This window comes from Aegilops tauschii, chromosome 4, assembly GCF_002575655.3.
Source record: "Aegilops tauschii subsp. strangulata cultivar AL8/78 chromosome 4, Aet v6.0, whole genome shotgun sequence".
In the NCBI taxonomy this organism is placed as follows: Eukaryota; Viridiplantae; Streptophyta; class Magnoliopsida; order Poales; family Poaceae; genus Aegilops; species Aegilops tauschii.
Window position 1 is genome coordinate 194,635,326 of NC_053038.3, and position 24,366 is coordinate 194,659,691.

General features: G+C 47.4%; 1 protein-coding gene and 1 long non-coding RNA gene across 7 annotated transcripts; one reads left to right on the forward strand and one right to left on the reverse strand.

Moving 5' to 3' along the window:
• Positions 1-604: 604 nt before the first annotated feature.
• LOC109771967 (uncharacterized) lies at positions 605-17,534 on the reverse strand. Of its 2 annotated transcripts, XM_020330665.4 has the most exons (9): positions 17,173-17,534; positions 10,551-10,653; positions 10,408-10,475; positions 10,127-10,186; positions 3,330-3,488; positions 2,738-2,884; positions 1,292-1,506; positions 1,099-1,207; positions 605-1,018 (listed from the first exon to the last, which is right to left on the reverse strand). In XM_020330665.4, exons 1-9 carry the CDS (start codon positions 17,329-17,331, stop codon positions 938-940), a joined length of 1,101 nt encoding a protein of 366 aa, XP_020186254.1. In that variant the 5' UTR covers positions 17,332-17,534; the 3' UTR covers positions 605-937. The 2 variants fall into 2 exon arrangements, with proteins under 2 accessions (XP_020186254.1, XP_020186255.1); XM_020330666.4 differs by lacking the exon at positions 10,127-10,186 and having other exon boundaries at positions 17,173-17,528.
• Positions 17,535-18,808: 1,274 nt separating this feature from the next.
• Positions 18,809-23,960, forward strand: LOC109771969 (uncharacterized). 5 transcript variants are annotated; one of them, XR_012181753.1, is made up of 10 exons: positions 18,809-19,134; positions 19,222-19,524; positions 19,753-19,834; positions 20,673-20,811; positions 20,939-21,081; positions 21,198-21,462; positions 21,642-21,803; positions 22,177-22,195; positions 22,298-22,383; positions 23,503-23,960. It is a non-coding gene; the product is annotated as an uncharacterized lncRNA (long non-coding RNA). The 5 variants fall into 5 exon arrangements; XR_012181751.1 differs by lacking the exon at positions 22,177-22,195 and having other exon boundaries at positions 20,939-21,096; positions 21,221-21,462; XR_012181749.1 differs by lacking the exon at positions 22,177-22,195.
• The last annotated feature ends 406 nt before the right edge of the window (positions 23,961-24,366 follow it).

Consider the following 24,366-nt stretch of genomic DNA (forward strand, 5'->3'; position numbering starts at 1 on the left):
CGGGTCCCATGAGCCAGATGACACTACCGACGACTACTACTACCCCGAGGGTGCCTACAACTACGTGGAGGCCTCCGACGACCAGGAATAGTTAGGAGGCTCCTAGGCAGAAGGTCTTGCCTTTTCGATCGTCGTTGTTGTTTGTACTAGTCTTCAAAGCAGACTTGTTTACCTACGACCATAGTTAGGAGGCTCCCCGTTGCCTTTTCGATCGTCGTTGTTGTTTGTACTAGTCTTTTTAAAGCAGACTTGTTTATCTATACTTGTACTCGGATATTGTTGCTTCCGGTGACTCGTTTGTATTTGAGTTTATGTATTCAAGCCCTCAAGACGTCTGGGTTGTAATATAAAGTTTGCATGACTTTAATTTGTATCTAGAATAGTGTTGTGATAACTTTTCATAAGCGCATTTACGTATATGATTAGTGCACGATTTAAGTCGCAGCGTCACAGGGAGGAAGGCGTTTGAATAAATTCAGAAGGTTTAAGAAATGATACGGCTGTTCATTTTGCATCGGACAGCTGGAAAGAACACGAATTACCGAATCTGACTTACACCTAGCCACATCCTTTTAGAAAACACCGGCCCAATTCATACTTCCAATTCCGTGAAACACATTTATAGCTCTTCAGTAATAGTACTACTAGCATGTTGAGGAAGTCCTAACAAATCACAACCAGTTGCAACACATTACAGTTATGAGCTCTGCATTTCTTTCCCTTGCAGGTCAAAAGGGCGTGCATATCCTTCAACTACAAGTATTCCACAAGGCTAAACGGTCCTTGATTGAAAACAACGTCAAGGCAATTGAAAAGGGGTCCTCCTACTACTACATCCTTTTTTGATTCTCATGCGCCTAAGGGCTTCAAGGAAATCCAAACCTCCATACAGGATTACAAAACAACCATCGATCCTTCAAATTTACAAGAGATGATACTATATTTCTAACTGGTCCTTGCTCGGAACAGAATCAAGGTGATTTCGAATCAACCTTTGATCCATGATGATGTTCGGAATCTGCAGAAGAATAGCCGATCGCTCAGTCCAGGACTCACCAAATATACAAAAGAAGATGATGTGTGCAACGATTGGAGTACCTTTTCACCAAAGAAAATCTTTGTGTTATTGGCAATTGATTCAATGAACCTCAGCTCAAGATACTCAGGTGTAAGTTTTAGTTTGTTAGCCTCTGCTTCCTTCGTAATCCTAGACAGACCAGACCAAATGCAGCAAGTTAACAAGAAGCATGCATGAGCAGGATAAATGAAGAAACAGTAATGCTTGTCATGCCTGTAATAGTTTGCATCTGCAAGGGCTCTCTCTCGGGCAAGGAACATTTCATTATCAATCTGCTGCTGCCTTTTGGAACTGTCCTTCTCCGTTAGCATCTGCTGCATGAGGATCTTGCTCACTAGTGCATTCTTTTCTGCTTCAGATAGTGCGATCTTCTTCTGAGTTTCTGCCTCCTTTTCTGCCACCTTTTGCCTTTCGATGGCAATTAGCGCCTGGATTAAAGATACTATATATAAGTAAATAAAAGATAAGTACACAGAAAACATTCTCCAGACCTTAGTAGTTACACAAACAAGGAGACCTTAATATTACACAAACAAGGAGATGTCATCATCATATTAGAACCTGTAACATTAAATCAACATAAGTAATCATTCCTGCAAGCAAAGATTCATGCCTGTATCAGAAAAAACATATACTCCCTCTGATCCAAAATATAAGGTGTTTTCAACAAGTCAATCTTCTCTAACTTTGACCAAGTTTATGGAGAAAAATATCAATGTCTTCGAAACCATATCATTATCATTAGATTCATCATGAAATATATTTTCATTTTTATTTATTTAAAATTGTAGATGTTGATATATTTTGCTATAAACTTGGTCAAAATAGAAAACCTTTGACTTTTCAATAAACTACTACACCTTATATTTTCCAACGGAGGGACTAATAATTAACTGATCTAGGATCTTTAGCACTGGGGGTGCCACAGTTCACAAGTACAATGTATGAACATAACTTCACTACATATGTTCAAAATTTGTGAAAATTACATTAGGAATAGTATAATTTAGTGTAATGATCATCACAATTCCAACCAATAGCCCCAAAATAGGCTTTAAGTTGTAGACCGTCCCAGGACTCAAAGTTGCTGCTGTCCCAGATATATTTGTGTATCATGATTTGGAAAAAAGCTCGGTGAGGGAGAACCTAGCGACAATTGGTTGGTTAGAGGCGCGGTGCGCACCCAGTGCGCTCGTGGTTGTCTTGCTAAAAATGCCATGGGTGCTAGTGCCTGTTGGTCAAGACTTAAAAAAGGCTCTATGATCTAATAAAACATTACTGCCTTTTCATGATGGCATGAGATAGGGGTCAGAACTTAAAACATTGATAACAAGCCCTACTAATACTAGGAATATGTGCATTCATAAAGCAGCTTGTGAAGTTGCAAAATTTTAGTTTACAAAGTAAAATAGTTGCAATTTCTATTACTACACAGTTATATGCAACATGAACAATCCATTGTCAATCCGGATGACTTTGAAAAATCAATCAGAGCAACTAACTAGGTGTTCTAACTTCGTTAGCCACAATAGCTTATTGAACAAGGTCTAATGCATGATATGTATGCTGCACAAACAATAGCATCTAAAGAACTGAGCATTGTATAAACTTCGCATGGACACAAGTGTCAGATGATTTGGTCACATGAAGTGCATATACCTTTGTACGCTCCTCCTCCATAAGTTCAAAATTTCTCCTAATACTAACAGGTATGTTTGGCTTTGTAACACGAACACTGATAATCTCAATTCCAGGAGCATAGCGCGTGCAGTCCCTTTGGATAGCTTCTTTCATGGTCTCATCAATCTGATATTTTGGCAGGACAGGTGAACCAGTGATAAAGGTATAAGGTTAATATATTGGACAGCTAAATGTAAGAAGGGAAAATATCAGGTGAAAAATGTTAATTCGCTATTGAACTCATAGATTTCAAAATATTCTCAAAAGAATACTATGTATTGGGAGAATATTTTCTATGTCTATACAAATTTCAAGGATACTTAGCCGAACAGTGGAACCACTATATCAGTAATTAATTGTCTTCTTGTGTCTCACTGGTGTGTTTTGAGTTAGATTAAAGAAGGTTGCAGAAATGTAGAATATAACATGCACCTACATCTCATAATCATTTCACACCAAGAGTTACGTATATGCTTTACAGTGAGTTTTCACCCATTTGGATTTTCACTGCACATTTTGTCATGCAAGAAAGAACCAAAAGTGGATTATTAGATGAAAAGGATTTACCAACCTGATCGAACATGTCAATGTAAACTTGCTGCAAACTATGAGCACTGCAGAACTGGTTTATCTCGTGATGAATTTTGTCATATATCCATGTCTTATCATAATGCACACCATAATTGAGCAGGGTCTCATAAACAAAGTCTTTATTGAGACGATTGACAACCTACAGATCAACCAGTGGATTAACCAAAACAGAAACAAGCAAATAAACTTTGTAGAGCAGAGTTATAACTTATAATAGAAACGATATTACTGAGCAACCATGGAATTAGCAAATTTCTAACTTCGCAAGCCCGCTCCCCCGCTGCCACTGCGCCGCCGGCCCGCGCCGGCACCGTCGCCCACCGCGCTCAAATGGCCACCCAGCCGCCTTTCGGCTCCAGCGGTTCTCGGGAGCTCCGATGGCTGGAGTATCGCCTCCAGCCGTTCTCGGGAGCTCCGATGGCTGGAGTCGAGCCCGTCCTCTGCGGGATCTGAAGCCCCTTCCTACCGCGACATGCTCTGCTCTGCTCCCCCCCACCCCGCCAGCCTCCCATCCGTCCCCACCCCAACCCCCGGCACTGCCGGCCGCACGTCGCTTCCCTCGCTCCGAGATCCACCCGGTGGTGCACGGCGAGGAGGCCGCCCCCGGTGGGGATGTCCCAGGCGAGGGCTGGGAGGTCGCCACAGGCAGGAGGAGGCCCCGCTCGCCGTGCTGCCTCAGGCGCCCGCGTCGTGACCCCGGCCTACGCCGCAACCCACCTCCGCCCCCTCCTTCGGGCGAATGCCCGCGCTGCTTCGGCGACCACCCGGGCACTGAGTGCCGCCGGCACGGACGTTGCCGGTGGTGCCGCTTCTACGGCCACATTGCCCGCAACTGCACTACGCCGCGGCCCTACTCCCCCTCCGGCACACCCCCTGCTACCAAGTGCCTGCGGGCCGCCTCCCGCATCTTTCGAGCTCGTCTGCGTCGAGCGTGGCAGGGCCGAGCCAGCCCGCGTTCTCCGGGCCTGATTCCCTGCCGTCCTCAGCCACGCTGTGCCTGCCAGCCTCCTACGGGCCCGGTTCCCTACCGTCCTCCTCCCCCACGCCTCCCTCCAACGCAGGCACCCCCTCCCCGACGGCCACTACCCCACCTGCTTCCACATCACGCGAGATCTCCCCGATGTCGGGGCACCCCTCGCTACGGCCAACGGGTGCGGTCTGATAGGTCCCTCGCTCAGCGCGCATCGACGCAACGGAACGCGCTCTCGAGCTTGCCCTGGTCGCCACGGTTGCCGGCCACCACTCCGGCATGTCATCCACAGACGTCGCAGGCGCGCTCTGCTCTCGCTTGCAACTCGGGCCCAACGAGTTCTCCGTTCATCCCACCCGCAGCGACGAATTTCTCCTCCGCTTATTCGACCCTGCCACCCGCGCGCACGTCGCCATGGCCCCCGTCTATGGACCCAACTTCCGCCTGCTCATCCAAGCCTGGAGCCGCCTCGCCGGCGCTGAGCTGCTTAGCCTGCGCATCCATGTCGATATTGAGATATACGGAATCCCAGAGCATGGCTGGGACATATCCTCCGTCATCCAACTTCTGTCTCCCTACTGCATGGTTGGCCGCCTTGCGCCTGACACCACGGACGGCAGCAACCTCTCTGTCTTCAAGCTTGAGGCTTGGACTACCAACCCCGACGGGATTCCTCGCTCCTCTGGGCTACTCCTGGAGGAGCCGGACGCGTTTGCTGGAGCCGACCCTGGTCGCGTTGAGCGTTTTGCGCTTCCAGTCCTGCGGTTCCAGTTACCATCAACGCGCGCCACTCCACCGACTACCGTTTCCCGTCGCCCCCCCCCCCCCCCCCCGGCCTCCCGGCAGCGATGCTGATGGCCTCGACCGCAATTCCCCGCCTTGCCCTGACGCATGGCCCCGCCGCCACGATTTTCCGCGTACTTCCGAAAACCGACAGTCTGGCCGCCCCTCCGGCCGCCGCCACCATGCCGCACCCCTCCTCGCCGAGAGTGGCAAAGGGTGCTAGGACCTTGCCCAGCCACTGGCGGCGTGCCACGTCGCCCATCGGTCCACACGCGGCTGGCCCACACCCAGGTGGACCCAGTCGCTACTCTGCAAGTCGCCGTCATGCCTGCGAGACAGTCTGCCGCTACCTTCCAAGTTGCCGCGCAGGCTGGGGCCCCAGCAATTCAAATTGCGCCTTTGACCGCCCTAGCTAGTGCCAGCAACCCATCTCCTCGCTCACCTGGCACGCGCCCGGCCTCGAAACCGTTGTTCCTTCTGGAGGCGGCCCCGGATCCCAACGACTCCCAGCCAGCGGCCAACTCCAACGGCCCTGCCCCCACTCTGGATTTGGCGCTGCTGCAGCCTCCACCAACCTCCACGGATCCTGATGCCCCTTTCCTGGCTACCAAGGATGCCCCTATGGTCCTGCCTCCCATCGCGACCCCAGCGCAACAGGAGCTCGGCCAGTCGACCACATTTGGCCCGACCCAGATTCTTCCCCCTGCCGTCGCATGCCCATCTTCTGGGCCCGCCTCGGGGATGGAGACCACCCAACCAGCATGCACAGCGCCCCTCGACCCGCGCAACTACCCCGCGCAAGCATGCAATGCGGTGCCCACCACGGGCTCCCCATGTAGCGCAAATCCGACCACAACCATGCAACTACCGCCATGCACGTCGAATGGTGCTGCTTCTTGCGCCGTCGCTCCCCACGTTCTGGGCTACCTACAATCTCTGAAGAAGCAGACCACGCCCATCCTAGATACCCCTGCACCTAGACGCGAACGTGGAGACATCCCTCCCAATTTCACCCCTCGCCGCAGCAGCCACATCGCAAAGCAAGATGGTGGCTTCGACTCCGAGACCAAGGCCAAGCGCGTCCTCCTTCGTAGGTTGGGCCTACTCAACGATGATGAGCCACTCTCAGCCGACATCCTCGCCAAGTACTCCAGATTGTTCGACCGCCCACCCGCCACCGATGTTGTACTCACCTTTGCGGACTTCTCCTGCTGGCAAGTGTCGCGCGATCTGATTGCGGGTTGCGCCTCAGGCCAGCCTCTCCTTACCGCGGCTTGATCAGGCCTGCATCTTCCGCCCACTGCGCCCCCCCCCCACCTCTTATGGATAAGTGCAATAAAATTATTTTCTGGAATGTGCGTGGCCACAACAGCAAGGCCAAGCGCACCGTCGTCCGCTTGGTTATTGCCTCATTATCCCCTCTCATTGTCTGCCTCCAGGAGACCAAACTGGCTATGGTCACCCCCCCCCCCCCCCCGGCTAGTCTGCAAAACGCTCGGCGGCAATTTCACAGGCTTCTTCTTCCTCCCCGCAGATGGCACTCGTGGTGGTATTCTCATCGCCTGGCAGGCGGATGTGATCGCTCTTGCCAACCCCATCATTGGCTCTTTCCACGTTTCCGCGACAGTCTCTTCTCTCTCCGGAACAAATACTTGGTGGATCCCGAGTATCTACGGGCCACAATGCGAGCCCGACAAGCTTGCGTTTCTCACGGAGCTTCATAATCTCCACGACTCCATAACAGGGCCATGGCTCATTGGCGGCAACTTCAAGATGATTACTTCCCTTGCGGACAAGAACAATGGTCGCGTCAACCACCGGTCCATGAATCGTTTCCGTTGATACGCGACATCTACCTACAAGGCAGGCGTTACACATGGTCTAATGAGCAAGACAACCCCACCCTCGTGCGCAACGAGCAAGTTCTTTGCACGCCAGATTGGGAGACATGCAACCCCAAGCACCTCCTCCACCGCCTCGCTACCGCGGTGTCCGATCACTGCCCGCTCGTTCTCGACTCTGCGCCCCGCGCTCTTGGGCAGCCCCGATTTCGTTTTGAGCGCTTTTGGACCAAAATTGAGGGCTCCCACCAAACTGTCTCGGACGCCTGGAACTCTCAAGCGCATGACCCGGACCCTTTCCGGCGTATTTATGCCAAGCTCAAGGCTACCACACACCCTCTGCGAAGCTGGAGCTCCCGATCTACGGGCAACATCGCCATGCAGCTCCTCGTCTCCCGGGAGCTCATCTACCGTCTTCACGTGGCCCAAGATCACCGCCCTCTCTCCGCGAGCGAAACTTGGCGTCGCCGGGAGCTTAAGCGCAAATACCTCGGCTTGGCTTCCCTCCACCGCTCCCTCGTACGCGAGTGCGCACGCTTCTCCTGACTCAAGGAAGGAGACACCAACACAACCTTCCTGAAAATCCATGCCGCGCATCGTCACCAGAAAAACCGCATCCTCGGCCTTCATCACAAGGGCCTCTACATCACCGACTAAGCTAGCTTGGCCAAAGTGGTGTTCTCCCACTTCTCGGACACCATTGGTTCCTCCATCTCGCGCGAGCACACCATCAATCTTCACGCCTTCGACCACCGCCACTACGATCTCCTGCCTCTTGAGGAGCCGTTCACCGAGGACGAGATTTGGCTCGCCGTCAAGAAGATGCCTACTGGGAAGGCGCCCGGCCCCAACGGGTTCACTGTCGAGTTTCGGCGCTCGTGTTGGGCCATCGTGAAGGATGACATCTGTGCCGCCTTCGACAAGTTATATGCTATGAACGGCACGGGATTCCGAAGCGCTTCTCTCCCTTCTGCCCAAGAAGCAAGATGCGTCTACTATCTCGGACTACCGGCCAATCAGCCTCATACAACTGATTGCCAAACTCTTCGCCAAGGTGCTCTCTCTCCGGCTTGCGCCACGCCTCGGCGACCTCGTCTCCTCAAACCAGAGCGCGTTCATCGCGGGGAGGAGCGTCCACGACAACTTCCTCTTGGTCCAGCAAACCGCGAGGCTGCTTCACAATCTCAAAGCACCGCGCGTTCTTCTGCAGCTGGACATCGCCAAGGCCTTCAACACGGTCTCATGGCCCTTCCTTCTCGAAACCCTACGGCACATTGGCTTTGGCCACCGCTGGTGCGAATGGATCTCAGTTCTCCTCTCCACGACATCCACCCAGGTCCTCATCAACGACAACCCCGGGCCGCCGATATCCCACGCGTAGGGTCTACGCCAGGGTGACCCCGTCTCACCCATGCTCTTCGCCCTGGTCATTGATAAGCTTAACTCGCTGCAACAGCATGCCACGCTTACGGGCATCCTCAAGAGGCTCACCCCACGTCATGTGGCGTCCGGCGTCTCCTTGTTCGCCGATGACATGGTCATCTTCTGCCACACCGATGCCCACGAGCTAGACCCTATCAAGGAGCTCCTCCGATTGTTCGGCAATGCCTCCAAGCTAAGCACCAACTTCCTTAAATGCTCCGCTACGCCAATCCGCTGCGGCAACAATGAGCTCGCCACCATTGGGTCCTCTCTTGCCTGCCCGATTGTGGGCTTCCCTATCAAATACCTCGGCTTGCTGCTCTCGACCCGAAAGGTCTCAGCTTCCATGCTCCTCCCTTTAGTCGACAAGCTCGTGAAGAAGCTCGCTACTTGGAAAGCTTCCCTTCTTTCCCGCGGGGAGCGCCTTGCCCTAGTCCGCCACGTGCTCACAGCCATGCCAATCCACATTCTGCTCGCGTTGGCCTTAAACCCCCTGATTCTCAAAAAGATCAACAGGCTGATCCATGATTTCCTATGGCATGGCAACAAGGATGCGCACGCCGGGTCTTGCATCGTCTCCTGGCAGAAGGTCTGCCGGCCCTTGGAGTTGGGTGGGCTCGCCGTTTGCGATCTTCACCGCACCGGCGTCGCGTTGCGTACGCGCTGGCTTTGGCTCCACGCCACCGACCCCGAGCGCGTGTGGAAGCATCTACATCTCCCCTCCGACCGGGAGGCTTCCGAGCTTTTCCGGGCCTCAACTGCGTGGACGCTTGGCGACAGCAACACTTACAAATTTTGGCGCGACCACTGGCTCCAAGGGCAGGCATCTCCGAGATAGTGCCTACCCTCTTTTCCCTTATCCCGCGTCAGCGCCGGAACAAGAGACTTGTCCGCGAGGCCCTCTCCAATCGCTGCTGGATCAAGACATCCATGGCAACCTCAGCCCCGTGGCTATCCTTGAGTACGTGGAACTAGGCGTCTTCAACAGATCACCCTCTCTAGCGAGCCGGACCGGCTCTCCTGGAGATGGACCGTCCACGGCACCTACACGGCGAGCTCTGCCTACAAAGCGAAGTTCATCGGTGCCACTACTTCCCCCCACTGGCGCATCATTTGGAAATCTTGGGCTCCCACCAATGCAAAAATCTTCCTGTGGCTGGCCTCCCTCGACCGCTGTGGGACTGCGACAGTAGAGCGAGACACAACCTCCCTCACGACCCCACATGCAAGCTTTGCGACCAAGAGCACGAGACCATCCATCATCTGCTCGCGGGATGCGTCTTCACCCGCACCATCTGGCACGAGGTCCTGGCCTGGTGCCGCATGACCATGCTACCCCTAGACGGCACGCTCAACTTCTTTGAGTGGTGGTCGATCGCCACATCTAGTGTGCCCACCTACCTTCGCAAAGGGCTATGCACCTTGATCATTCTCACTGCTTGGGCCATTTGGAAGCACCGGAATGCGGCACTCTTCGACGTTGCTACCCCATCTCACACGAAGCTTATTGACGACATCAAGCAGGATGCTTTGTTATGTGCCAGAGCCGGCGCAAAAGGGGCTCGAAAGAACACTTCCTGTAGCCTGAACCTTACATTGTAAAGGTTGAGCAACCTCCTCTGCTCAACTTAGCGCCTTCGAGGTCGCCATTCGTGAGTACGGCACCTAAGGACGCTACCCCCGTACCTTCTCACCCTAACCTATCAATGGAATGATACGCAGCCTTTGCGTATTTGGGGGGGAAAACGATATTACTAATACCTCTATCTTGTCAAAGCTGATCATGACACCGCCTTTCGTTCCACAAGGAATACCTTTGACCTGGTTTAGCAAAATAAGACGCATAAACATATTTATATCACAGACTCAACTGGCAAAGAAATACGCCACTCTTTCATTTGGTACCTCAAAAGTTTGAAATAAGCAGACATTATCAGTAAATTAACAACAATTAGTTGAAAAAGAAAGGTAAACTAACTAAGATAAGATTGTAGTGAAACCATAGCTTCATAAATGAAGGCAAAAGAGGGACATTCACTTGCCTGGTCTGTTTGGAGTGTAACCTGTATTGGCTCAAACTGAGTGATGAAAGGAAGCTTCAGGTGATAGCCTAGCAACAGAGACAAAATAAGCAAAGAGACACTCAAACAAAAAAGAGAAAAGAAACACTTGGGAAAAAAAGTACCTGGAGTAGTAATGGTTTTCAAAAGAGCACCTCCTCTCCAGTATACCCCAACATGTCCTTCAGGAACTTGATGTAAAATGCTTGATGGAGCTGAGATTGAAACCTGCAAATATTAACCAATACATGAGCTATTTAACAGTAAGCTCCAAACAGAATGCTTAAATAAGAGAAATAATTTATCTACTATGCAGATATCAATATCCCTTTCTTCTTAGTTTATGTAAACCAATACACATCCTAAATTGCCTACTTGATAAAACAATGAGCTAAGCATATGCATAAGAATAGCACACTCAAATAAACATGAACAGGCAGGAGACAACATTTATGTAAAGCTGGTGAAACATCATAAGGGAAATTGCTGTTTTATGATCAGTCCTCTTAATGCCGTTTTGTACTTGTAAACTAGGGTATTGAAATACATAACTAAAGTGCATATGTTCAAGCTTTTGATAATTTATCTCAAAAACAGATAAATACTTTCTCCGTCCGGAATTAGTTGACGCTCAATACATTCGTTTGAGCGTCAACTAGTTCCGGACGGACCGAGTATTCGACATTGCTTAACAAGGGTAGCAAAATATTTGAGTGATTATTACTGTTTTATAACTCCACTGGACCCTGATGAAAAGGGAACGACAACAGAAAGTGGCCTCTTCCTCTGTTGCCTTGATTCCTCACCTTGGAGGACACATTTGTAATATTGCCATTTTAGGGCAAGGCACAGTAAGCAAGTTGCAGTGCAATACCATCTTTAGATTCTCTTTCACTAAGGTCTGCAAGTGAAGTTCAAATTTAGCTGACCTATTATTTGCTCTGTACGTAATAGTTCTCATCAAATGTGTGACTATTACTTCTTCAAACTATGCATCTATAAAGTACATATAACAGATTCATGCTTTCTATCTCATTATAACAAAGTAGCATCTATTTCTATTAAAGAAAGGCATATTTTTGACTTTATTGACTTTCTACAACAACAACAACAAAGCCTTTCAGTCCCAAATAAGTTGGGGTAGGCTAGAGTTGAAACCCACAAGATCTCGAAACCTAGTCATGGTTCTGGAACGTGGATAGCTAACTTCCATGCACCCCTGTCCATGGCTAGCTCTTTGGTGATATTCCAGTCCTTCGGGTCTCTCTTTACAGACTCCTTCCATGTCAAGTTTGGTCTAACCCAACCTCTCTTGACATTATCAGCACGACTTAATCTTCCACTATGTGCTGCCGCTTCTGGTGCCTGCATTGTATGTCCACATCATCTCAGACGATGTTGGACAAGCTTCTCTTCAATTGGTGCTACCTCAGCTATCATGTAATCATCCTTCCGGACCTGATCCTTTCATGTGTGGCCACATATCCATCTCAGTATGCGCATCTCTGCTACACCTAACTGTTGGACATGTTGCCTTTTAGTTGGCCAACATTCTGTGCCATACTCGAAGTGATGTCCTATCTAACCTACCTTGTAGCTTTTGTGGCATTCCCTTGTCACTTTATTAACTTTCTCCTTATGATTAATAAGGCATAATCTTACAGATGAGGTACTACTAGTCCTTACTCACACTGGACTACCGAAACTTTTATGGTTTTATTAACAAATAGACCAGGAGATCAAAGATATACTTCTCCTTATAATTAATCACAGTTTAAAATATTGGCCAGTTAATCGGCATATCGGACAGTTAATCATGTCTTGGCCACCTGCTGATATGAAAACCACCTATTCATGGCATTAACCGGGTGGGCCGATTTATCAGACTGAAAAGCCGATTAATTGGCTGTCAGACCAAATAATCGGCTGGGCCGATTAACTGCCTAGGCAATTTGGAGCCAACTTCTCCCACAGCCACCCACGCATTAGGTTAGACAAAGGGTCGATTAACTCGTTGTCCCTCACACTCGTGTAGGAGTAGCCGAGGGCACCATCCCCTCACCGAGCAGCCACCGGCAACGTCCTTCACAAAGTAGCAGCAGCAACTAGTTTAGCTGATAGATGGATTGACTAGCCCACAGCTAGCTCAGCTGGAGGCGGATTGTTGTTGTTTGGACGAGGCAACACATATACCTCACTCTGTTTGCTGCCTTGTCCAAACAACAAGAATGTTGTCAGTTGCCACTTTGTGGGAAAAAAAGGAAAAGGTTGCCTCCCTTGTTACATTACGGTGGACAGTAGCATATTTATCCATTAATTACAATGCACGTTGTTGTGTAGCCTAGGATATATATAGATATGGCCGTAGTTAACCTACCGATAAATGGGTTACCAAGAAATTCAGTTAATAGATTGATTCATCGATTAATCCCTGGGGCGCAGGGCGGGCCCCGAACACAATCACCCTATCATTGAGTTCTGGAGCAGCTCTCCGGCTCATGTATCTCGGGCTGCTGGGCAGACCTTACTCAAAAGGGAGCGAGTGATACACAGGGGTGGTTCCATGCCAACAGAGACAGAGCAGAGAGAACTAGATAGCTATTACATTAATCCACATAACTCCTGGCCGAGCAGGCCACCAATCCGAGTGTTCCGCAGCGACCACCCGGGGGGCATCAAACGTCTTGAGAGTAGACGGTGCTCATGGTGCCTCGTCCAGACAAGTAACCCAGAAAGAGGAAGCATGAGAGCCCCCGAGCCCTAATGCGAGACAGGGTGCTCGGGGCGCCACCCCAATCTACGACTTACTGAGTTCAAATGACAAAAGGAGCGGCGAGGCTCGTCAGTCCATGCTTCTTGTGCCGATGTTCCTTCTTCCTTAGTCGGGCGATGCCAATTATGCGACAACATTTGACTCCTCAAAGCCGAGGTCATCCCCCGGGCTCTGTGGTTGTTGTCATCGTCGTGGTCGCGGTTGCGGCGAGGTTGTTCCTGACCCCGACCACCGCGCCCGCGGTCTCCTCCACGATCACGGGCACCGCGACCTTCCTCACGCTTCCGGCAGCTGGGGTCATCGTGGTCGCCCTCGCGACACCCCCGACGATGATCCCCAATGAAGTTATGGACCTCCTGACAGTTCTCAAGGCCTTGCCCGAGCGATGAAGAGGACACGACTTACCTGCACCTTCCTCGATGGCTTCGACCTTCTCCTTGACGGCCTCCAGCGCACCCCACTGCGGCTTGGGGCTCTGTCGCCATGACGAGCTCGGCATTCCACTTCTTCGCCTTCTTAGTGGTATAGATGACGGCATGCGGGGAGACCTTGGGGATCGTGTTGCGGACCTAGAAGAAACGTTGAATGAAACGTTGTAGCATCTCCCCCTTCTTTTGCTTGACGGCATGGAGAGTCCATGTCGGGGCGCACGAAGGCGCCCTGGAAGTTGGCCACGAACTGGCGCTGAGGTCGTCCCACAAATCCACGAAGCACAGTGGGAGGTTCATAAAGCCAACGTCGGGCGATCCCTGAGGACATCCCTGCCAACCCGGAAAACTAGCCAGGAGGTCTTCCCGAGAAGGTGCACAAGCCTGCGAGCATGCTCGGGTGGAGTCCCCGGGGGTTTGTTATGCCCGGGCTGCGCATGTGCATAGGCCCCGAGCACCCAACTCCGGGGCCACGCTGGACCGAGTTCAGCCCATGCCATGGATCCAAGGGACCCCGTCCCATGTATCTCTAACAGTGTGGCACTTGCAGGTTTTTACAAAAAAAATGACTATTAGTTGGGTTTTAAAAAATTTGTTTTCTTAGGTTTTTGTAGAACTGGATTATACTTATCCACGATTTGGTTAGATAGCCCAAACAAGTTTTTAGGTGGTTACACCAGATATCACGTTTTAAGAAATCCAGTTCTACACAATCCCTGTATCATCCCCATTGAGGTGTGGGAAGGCCTCGAGGTCATAGCGATAGTATGGCTAACCAAGCTTTTCAACCTCATTTTTCGGGCAAACAAGATGCCAGAAGAATGGAGACGAAGCATATTAGTACCAATTTTCAAGAACAAGGGGGATGTTCAGAGTTGTACTAATTACCGTGGAATTAAGCTGATGAGCCATACAATGAAGCTATGGGAGAGAGTCATTGACCACCGCTTAAGAAGAACGACAAGCGTGACCAAAAATCAGTTTGGTTTCATGCCTGGGAGGTCGACCATGGAAGCCATTTTCTTGGTACTTATGGAGAGATACAGGGAGCAAAAGAAGGACTTGCATATGGTGTTCATTGACTTGGAGAAGGCCTATGATAAAATACCGCGGAATGTCATGTGGTGGGCCTTGGAGAAACACAAAGCCCAGCAAAGTACATTACCCTCATCAAGGACATGTACGATAATGTTGTGACAAGTGTCCGAACAAGTGATGTCGACACTCATGACTTCCCGATTAAGATAGGACTGCATCAGGGGTCAGCTTTGAGCCCTTATCTTTTTGCCTTGGTGATGGATGAGGTCACAAGGGATATACAAGGAGATAGTATGCTCTTTGCGGATGATGTGGTGCTAGTTGACAATAGTCGGACGGGGTCAATAGGAAGTTAAGAGTTATGGAGACAAACCTTGGAATCGAAAGGTTTTAGGCTTAGTAGAACTAAAACCGAGTACATGAGGTGCGGGTTCAGTACTACTAGGCGCGAGGAGGAGGTGAGCCTTGATGGGCAGGTGGTGCCTCAGAAGGACACCTTTCGATATTTGGGGTCAATATTGCAGAAGGATGGGGGTATTGATGAAGATGTGAACATCGCATCAAAGCCGGATGGATGAAGTGGTGCCAAGATTCTGGCATTCTCTGTGACAAGAGAGTGCCACAAAAGCTAAAAGGCAAGTTCTACAGGACGGCGGTTCAACCCACAATGTTGTATGGCGCTAAGTGTAGGCCGACTAAAAGGCGACATGTTCAACAGTTAGGTGTGGCGGAGATGCGCATGTTGAGGTGAATGTGTGGCCACACGAGGAAGGACCGAGTCCGGAATGATGACATACGAGATAGAGTTGGGGTAGCACCAATTGAAGAGAAGCTTGTCCAACTTTGTCTGAGATGGTTTGGGCATATTCAGCATAGGCCTCCAGAAGCTCCAGTGCATAGCGGACGGCTAAAGCATGCGGATAATGTCAAGAGAGGTTGGGGTAGACCAAATTTGACATGGAAGGAGTCCGTAAAGATAGATCTAAAGGATTGGAGTATCACCAAAGAACTAGCTATGGACAGGGGTGCGTGGAAGCTTGCTATCCATGTGCCAGAACCATGAGTTGATCGCGAGATCTTATGGGTTTCGCCTCTAGCCGACTCCAACTTGTTTGGGACTAAAGGCTTTGTTGTTGTTGTTGTTTATGTGTTGGACAATTTAAAGTTTAATTAGGAAAAGTATTAAGTCTATATACACCCTTGTCAAAATATCATGTGGTAATGAGTGTTTGCTGGAAATCCTTGTTTTCAATTAACCAAGAGGTTTCTAAACAATCTGAAAGAAAATGGCAAATGTTGGAGATGGTATTTCCTATGTCAGATACAAATCAATCAATCTGCCAGATACAGAAAAGACAATACTTCGCCAAATAGTGGAAACACAATTCAGTGATTATTTGTCTTTCATGTGTCTAGTGACCGTAGTTCGGTCAAATCCCGAAACTTTGCAGAGATGTAGCCCTATATCTCATTATTATTTGGAACTTCCAAAGACTTATATGCATGATTTTAACGGACTTTACACCAATTTGAAGTTTCACAAGATACACTACCTTATGTCTGTACAATCTGCAATGTACTCCATAGCTGACTTGGTTTTGCATTAGTGACCTGCCAACTATCCCTCAAATAAATTTTCTATTGAGTAGAAGAAAGGTGCTTAGAACAACATAGATGATCAAGAGAATTGTTTTAGTGTTCAAAACTAGAATAGCTAAACAGGTTTCTCCCACATTGAATGATTAGCAACTGATTAGGGAATATAACCCTAAGGCTATAATCTGTTTAGAAAGAGATGTAATAATCTAGCTACCCCTGTGTACTAAGACTGTGAGTGTCACTCATGTTGTTAGGACATCAGAAGAAGGATGGTGCAATTGTTCAATGTGACTAGTTGATCGAATGGTTGGTAAACCCAATAGTAAGCAAACGGAACTGTCTTTAGTACTTGTAGTCCTCTCATATATATCACATAAAAAAGGAAGAACATGTGTATCTTACAGAAGCAACAGCAACAGGGAAGAGGAGAAAATGAACAACATTTCACTCTTTTAATTGCATACCTACCAGCTTATATGGTGAAATAAAATTTAGAAAGATGCTCTAATCAGCAATCTCCAAACAAGACGAACAAACATCCAAACTCGTCTTAGCAAACGGGTTGTAGGATTCTATATAAGCATCACATATGTACCAAATGCAATCCCTTACATCCAGCACAAACGTCAAATCATTTTTTACACAGTATCAGCAACCCACAAGACCCACAAGGGAACCAATTCGGCACCAGCAGCCCTGATGTACTAAACCTAAACCCGCAACAAAATAGCAACCTACCGATGCCCAACCAGCCAAACCCCGCAAGGAAGGACCGGACCAACACATACTTACCAGAAGTCCAAAACCCCAGTGCGCGCGCACACACAAATACACACACACCGCGACCGAACATTAATCCCCTCTACCATCAGATATGCTTAAGGAAAGCGGGGAGGACTTGTGGGTCACCAGGAGGAAGCAGACGGCGATGAAGATGACGACGCCGAGAGCGAGGGGGTCGGAGCCGGGAGGGGGCGGCTGACGACCGCGAAACTGCTGCTGGGATAGTGATGGCGACGGCGTAGGCAGGCGCTGGCGCGGCGTGGACTCGGCAGTGACGTCTGACATCGGGAGAGGATAGTTCGCGATCTCAGATTAGGGTTCTGGGCTCGGCGATGGGCAAACCGGGCAGAGGGACGAAGAAGGAACCAAAGTTTTTTTTTTCGAAGGAAAACATAAGTAATGCATTACGATATTGTACATGGCATATCGCCAATTACAACGTCAGATACAAACGCAGGAAAATGGCCTAGCCATGTCTCTATGCAGCCATTCCCCATGTCAACTTCATGCGCTGCTAAAATATGTGCAAGCAACGTTACTAAACTACATCAACAACATTCAGTCCTACTTTCATTTGGAATTTTACATCCCTGAATATAGTTCCTAATTCAGCAAGATCATAGTCTCCGCTCGCCACGCCTTGTTTTAGGATCATAGAGCCTGTTTCGAGAATTACTTTCTAGCAACCCATTTGCGATGCGATCATCTTTGATTGCTGGAGAGCTAGAGCTTCAGCATGCAATGGGTTGGAAACATGCTCCATATCTGCTCCTGCTGCCATCAATACGTTTCTGATCATGAAGCCTCAGCCTCCTGATTTTGATGCTTCCCTGAAGGCTCCATCAACATTTATTTTCAGTATTCCAGCACGGGGTGGCTTTCATTTTTTTATGTCTCCTCAACTAGCTTCTTTGCCTGTGGCTTGTCCTTCAAATTAGCACTCAAGTGATAAGTAATGGATGAGGATATTTCATCTACAGTCAAGGTTGCATCTCCTTTATTTGCCTTATTCCTTTCATGCCACCACAACCATAAAAGAAAGCGTGAGATTGTGACGTGCTGGTCTTTCGCACGGGCAAGCAGGTGCCGGGAGGTGCGCAAACTCCTCCAGTTGATCTATGTCGATCCAAATAATAATAATAATAATAATAATAATAATAATAATAATCTACTCCCTCCATTTCTAAATATTTGTCTTTTTAGAGATTTCAACAAGTGACTACATACAAAGCAAAAGGAGTGAATCTACACTTTAAAATATGTCTATATACATCTATATGTGATAGTTCATTTGAAATCTCTAAAAGGCAAATATTTAGAAACGAAGGAAGTATGTAACAAATAGTTATAAATGGATAAAAATTCTTTACGGACCTTTGTTATATGTTTACTTATCGCGTCTAGCGAGCAGCCATTGGCTCGCTAGCGCTCTGTGACAGCCGGTGATTTTTGTAAGCATTTGTCTCATTGTTTTTATTAGGAAAGATTTTCTGATCCCAACTACTTAAAAAGGAAATAGCCCACTAACATGCGTATTAAATGGTCCACATGCATCCGACTGCGTCCTCTTTTACTCCATGTGCGTGGATGACTTTCTATTATCTCTACTCCTAATGTCTGAGTTGGTTGAATAGTACGGTTTATTTTTGTCCCGCCACTTTCAGCCGTTTTTTCGCTGGGTTTTTTGGTCCCCTTCCCCACCCCACCCCATCCCACGCAGGCAAAAAAAAAAAACCCACCCCGGCACAAAAAAGCTCCTCCTGATCCCCTCTCAGATCTCCCTGCCGCCGACTCTTCGTAACCGCCGCCCACGTACGAACTCCCTCTCCCCACATCGACGCCCTCCCACTAGGCTTGCCGTTGTCATGCCCTTCACCACCGCGTCCTCATGCCTCGAGGCCATCCCCAACATCGTCGTGCGCGTCGAGCTCCTCTGCTCCGCCCAGATCTCTTCAACCCTTTCCCTCTCTCCTCTGCTCCGTGTCCTCGTGCCTCAAGGCCATCTCCAACCTTCCCGACCGTGGTGGCGTTAGGCGAGCAGCACGCAGCGGCATCTGCCCCTGGCACAACTCATCCATCCTCAACCAGGTAATTAGCCCTACACGCATGTTCATAACTGCACACACGTATGCCTTTGAATCCTACTGATTTTCCATCGACCACAAATCCCTCGAGGACACGGCGCTCCTCTCCCGAACGAGGTCCCGATCCGCTCCTCCTCCTCTCCCGAGGATACGCAGCCGCCGCCGCCGATCCGGGCAGACGCGGCCATCGTGGATCACGTGAACGCCGCCGCCGACTGCCGCCGCGGACCTCCCAGGGCGCACGAGATCGCCGCCGCCGACCTCACGGGGGAGGGGCGAGCGATCTCGCCGCCGCCGACCTCACAGGGAAGACGCCCTCTCATCTCGCCGCCGCCAACCTCACATGGAAGACGGATCTCGTCGCCGCGGATCTGACATGACAGGGGAGGACCAAGTAAGAATCTGTCCTCACTTCTAGTGGTTTGGTTCATCTCTGTATCTGATGCATTGTTGTATGCAGTTTGCTAAGATCTATCTAGAAAGGACCACAACATTTAAGGAAAAATTTCCTCGTTATAATGGGAAACAAAGTCATGAAGACACTTGCTATTATGGTAGAATTTGATATTTTATTTCTGTGCAAAATGACGGCAATATAATGTTTCTTTTATACATGATGCAGCTGGTGAAATAGCTGCAGAATTACAGGTACGGTGATGGAAATCTTGTGGCACCATTCCTATCTTAAGATGGGAATTACTCAGGTATGACTCATTAAATTATGGGTGAGGTTTTAAACTTTTTTCTTTACTGATAATTAATGAAACAAGCATATAGTTTCTAGATTCAGATATATATACTAGAAGAAGTTTGATGAGAAGTATCATTTCTCTTGTCAGTTTACTTCTGATATAATCACTATGATCAATGATGATTTCATAATCACCAACACGTAGCACGAAATCACTGGAAGGTTTCTTCTATTTTGCCTTGTTGGCCAGACCATTTTTTCTCTGTGGTTTCATCTTGGTTAACTAATTTGCTCACATGTAGTAGCATGCTACTTAGGTATGCATGAAAACTATATGCCTGTTTCATTAATTATTTAATACCAGGGTAGCATGTTGTTGCATTGTGAAGTCTTGCATTGGTTCCGATCATACATCAGTATTATTGACAAGACGCTCACACTTAATTCTTACATTTCCTTGGTATGTGGAAAAAAAGCAGATGCACAGTACGAGAGCCATACTGCTTTTACTCTTCCTAGCATGTACCGAGTTTTCCATGGGATTGAAATTTTTGATCCAAAATTCTATATATTTTGCATTCATTGAAAAGACCAAACGACTCACTGCTCTTCATGGTTGACCCAGAGCAAAGCGATGAACACATGTGCGAACTCTTTGCTATATTGTTGGACATCGTTTACAAAGCATTTTGAGTGATTATATAGTTGCACGTCTTGTAGATTTCACTTTTCATTACCATGAAATGATTGGATGATGTCTTTCCTGCATAATTTTGGGGATATTACTAGCATGATCCTGCAAATAGTATTGACACGTGCCTCTTTCTGATGATAATTACTGTTCTTTGCAGTGGACATCTGGATGACCGAACGAAACCAATTCTCTTCTCCATGGCAAGACTTGACCGAGTTAAAAATATGACAAATTGTGACCAATTTTTCTGTCTCTGCTCTCTTGCATTATTTTCATATTCATATGTTTATCTCCAGGTGAGTTCATATGTATACTTTTCGCTTGTTCTCTGTCCATCACAAATGTAAGTGCTTGATGTAACATTTCCTACGACTTACTGTTATTCCTTATCCTTCTTATGGGCGCCGACCTCCCCACTACCAGATCAAAGCCAGAGTGAAGGCGAAGATCTGGCGAAGGAGGTAGTATCCGCCTCTTCGGAGACTTACTCCGCTCCGTCCTGCAACACGTGAAGAGCTAGCTCGGAAGGCTTCCATTCTTGCAGAGGTTTTCTCCAATCTTTAATGGTAAAGATTTTTGTGGTAGGAATCTCATTTTCATTATTGGTTATTGTCTTGAACCTGAAACATTTGATTGCATCTTTGTTGCTTGCTTCTTCAAACATGAGCATATGATGGAACAGTCTGAAGGTTAATTCAAATGTAGTGAAAGTTTGAAGGTCAATGGGTTTTCCATATTAAACTTTCAAACAAACCATTCATCGACGTCGTGGGATTCACCTCCGCCAATGACCATCACCACCACGACGCCGCCTACGCGATGTCGCCTGAGGTGAATGAGTAGCAGCCCACGACGCATGCGCGGTGGGTGGCTCATCCGAGCTGATGCGCCCACTGCAGCGTTCCCAGCAGCAAGAAGTGTGCCGCGTGCAAGCTTATGTAGTACTGGTGCGCCCCCTCCCCCTCCATGTCGCTTGCTTGATATATAGCAATACGCTTGTCTTGCACTGCCACTGATTTCCTGTGGACATCAAACAACGAGAAGGTTGTTTTTCAAGAGGCTTATGACTGGTTTGATCAGAAAAAACTGGAGTTCATCTTTACTGTATTTTTATTTTGGTACACAGGAAAGCCTCCACCTATGATTGGTTTTATCATAAAAACTGGTTAGATATCGCCGCTGGCGTGGTCACTTCTCCCCACTACCGAAAGCTCTGCGCCGCTAACAGAACGCCCCACCAGTCTCCACCTCCGTTGGCGCCGTCGAGAGCCTCGACTATGAGGAGCAGGTACGCTCTATGCAGCTATAATTCTTGGCCCTTCTGTTCGTACATGATTTTTTTACTATTATGTGCAGACCCGAGTTTCTTATGTTTGCTTGTAATGCCCTTCCTTGTCGAATGGATAGCTCTCATCTTGTTGCCCGCGTGGATCCTAATATGTTGTGATGCTATGCTAGGAAACATATGTGATGATAATCATGAGAAAAAGATTGTTAGTCATAACTATCCATATGTGCTAGATCAGATTAGTGTCTAACAATATGGATTTTTTGGGGTGCTAAATCATACACAACAATTTTTTGGGTGTGCTAGATTAGATTAATATCTAGATATATGTTTAACACAATTAATGGAAGCGAAATCTAAAGTTCAGTTTCAGTTCTTTTCGTGTGTTTCAGGTTTTGCAACTAAGAGCTGATCATACCTATCTTGCCCCCATTATCCAGGTTAGCCGCAAGGGACTCCTGATTTTAAATACGTTGTTTGCTGTTGCATTGCAGGTCCTTCAGGTTCGGTGTGGCAACTTTTTCGTGATAACATTTTGAGATTTCTCCACCAATCGGCAAAATTTGGTGCTTATAAATAGGTTAGTTGACTCCCTTCTTCGCAGTCTTTTGGGTTTTTTGGTCTGATTATTCAAGTTGGTCGGATGCTTCACGGTTTATTTCGGCGAATCTGTGGAGTGCTTGTAAGTGGAAAGTTGGACACATGCATGATAGATTTGCTGATTACACCTTCAGTTTAATAGTCATGGGTTAGTCCCTTCGCATTCATTTAGTTTTTAGTTAGCACATTGACAACATATGCGTGTGTGAGCTGATTGATGCATTTGTTAGGAGCAATACTGTTCAATATTTTTGCATGTGCCACTATAACTTAGCATTAGTTTCCCCGAATGTCAAATATAAAAATATGTAACATAGTTTGAAGAACAAATTCTCATTTTTGCATTTCAGTTCCAGGTTTAATGGTTATGTTTCTAACACACTAATGATAGTTAATGCCATTCACATTGCATTAACATTCTATGGTGGTATTTTTTTATGAATGAGGTAGTTAATTAATGTAATGACAAATTATTGGTGAGGGACCTACTATAATTTAATTAGTTGCCTCCGTCAGTTGCTTCATATAAATGTAGTATAAACACATGCTTTTTACTCGTGGATTATGTTTCAACCAACAAATCTCTTTGCATTTGGTCCAGAAGTTTCCATATGTATCTCTTATTTGGGGCGAACTTGGTCTGAAGGGAAAACATTATTATGCATTGTTGTTGTGGTCAAGGATTATGTAAACAAAATTCAATTTCATTGAAGTAGTTATTCATGTTGAAAGTCAATGTTCCTCTCTTGCAACTTTGAGAGCTTTTATATTTTGTCTTCCGATCAAAGTTGGTCTAATGGAAAAGTTTGGCAATAGCTCATTGGCTTGCTTACAAGAAAATCAACTAGGATACTCACTATGTTGTGCTGGGATATTGGATTCAATGACTAGAGACTGTTAGTAGTTCCAACATAATATGAGGTCCTTGTAGTTCACTGATACGTCTTCAACGTATTTATAATTTATGAAGTATTCATGCTGTTATTTTATCATTCTTGGATGTTTACAATCATTTTATAGCAACTTTATATCAATTTTTGGGACTTAACCTATTGACCCAGTGCCAGTTGTTGTTTTTTGCTTGTTTTTCACATCGCAGAAAATCAATACCAAACGGAGTCCAAATGCAACGAAACTTCATGGAGATTTTTTATGGACCAGAAGACCAATAGTGGGCCAAATAAGCACCTGGGGGGTGCCTCGAGGGGGGCACAACTAATCGGGAGCCAGTTCCGGCACCTTGCCGGAGGGGGAAATCATCACTGGTGGTCATCTTCATTATTCCGGCGGCCACCACGATAAGGAGGGAGTAGTCCACCCTCGGTGTTGAGGGTTTGTACCAGTAGCTATGTGTTTAATCTCTCTCTCGTGATCTATATCATGGGCTTTGTTAATATAGATGGATTATATGATGTTTCTCCCCTCTACTTTTGTTGTGATTAATTGAATCTTTACCCTTTGAAGTTTTGTCTTGTCGGATTGAATATTCAGATATGAGAACACATGATGTATGTCTTGCAGTATGATTACTTGAGGTATGATTACTTGAGGTGACAATGGGGTATCGTATTGATTCACTTGATATATGTTATGGCACTCAACTTGCGGATTCCCGAGGTGACATTTGTGTAATCTATGCATAGGGGTTGATGCATGTTTTTATTATCTTTTCTTGATAGAAACTTTGGGGTTTCTTTTTGTAGTTCTTTGTGTGGATTGAGTATTATGAATATGAATTTGTTTTGGTGTTATTTTAGTACGAACTCTTGATTAGATCGACCGGAAAGAATAGCTTGCGTTATTTTAGTACGAACTCTAGGATAGATCGAACGGAAAGAATAGCTTTGAGGTGGTTTCGTACCATATAAACAATTTCTATCTTTTGTTCTCCGCTAATAGGAACTCGGGAGTGATTATTTATTGCACTTTGAGGGATAATCATATGATCCAACTATGTTAGCAT

Coding starts and splice junctions, on each gene's coding strand:
- LOC109771967 (XM_020330665.4), bottom strand. CDS start 17,331: ATGTCAGACGTCACTGCCGAGTCCACGCCGCGCCAGCGCCTGCCTACG. Junction 2,885..3,329: donor ACATTGACATGTTCGATCAG/GTTGGTAAATCC, acceptor CCAAAATATCAG/ATTGATGAGACCATGAAAGA. Junction 1,208..1,291: donor GCAGATGCAAACTATTACAG/GCATGACAAGCA, acceptor TGGTCTGTCTAG/GATTACGAAGGAAGCAGAGG.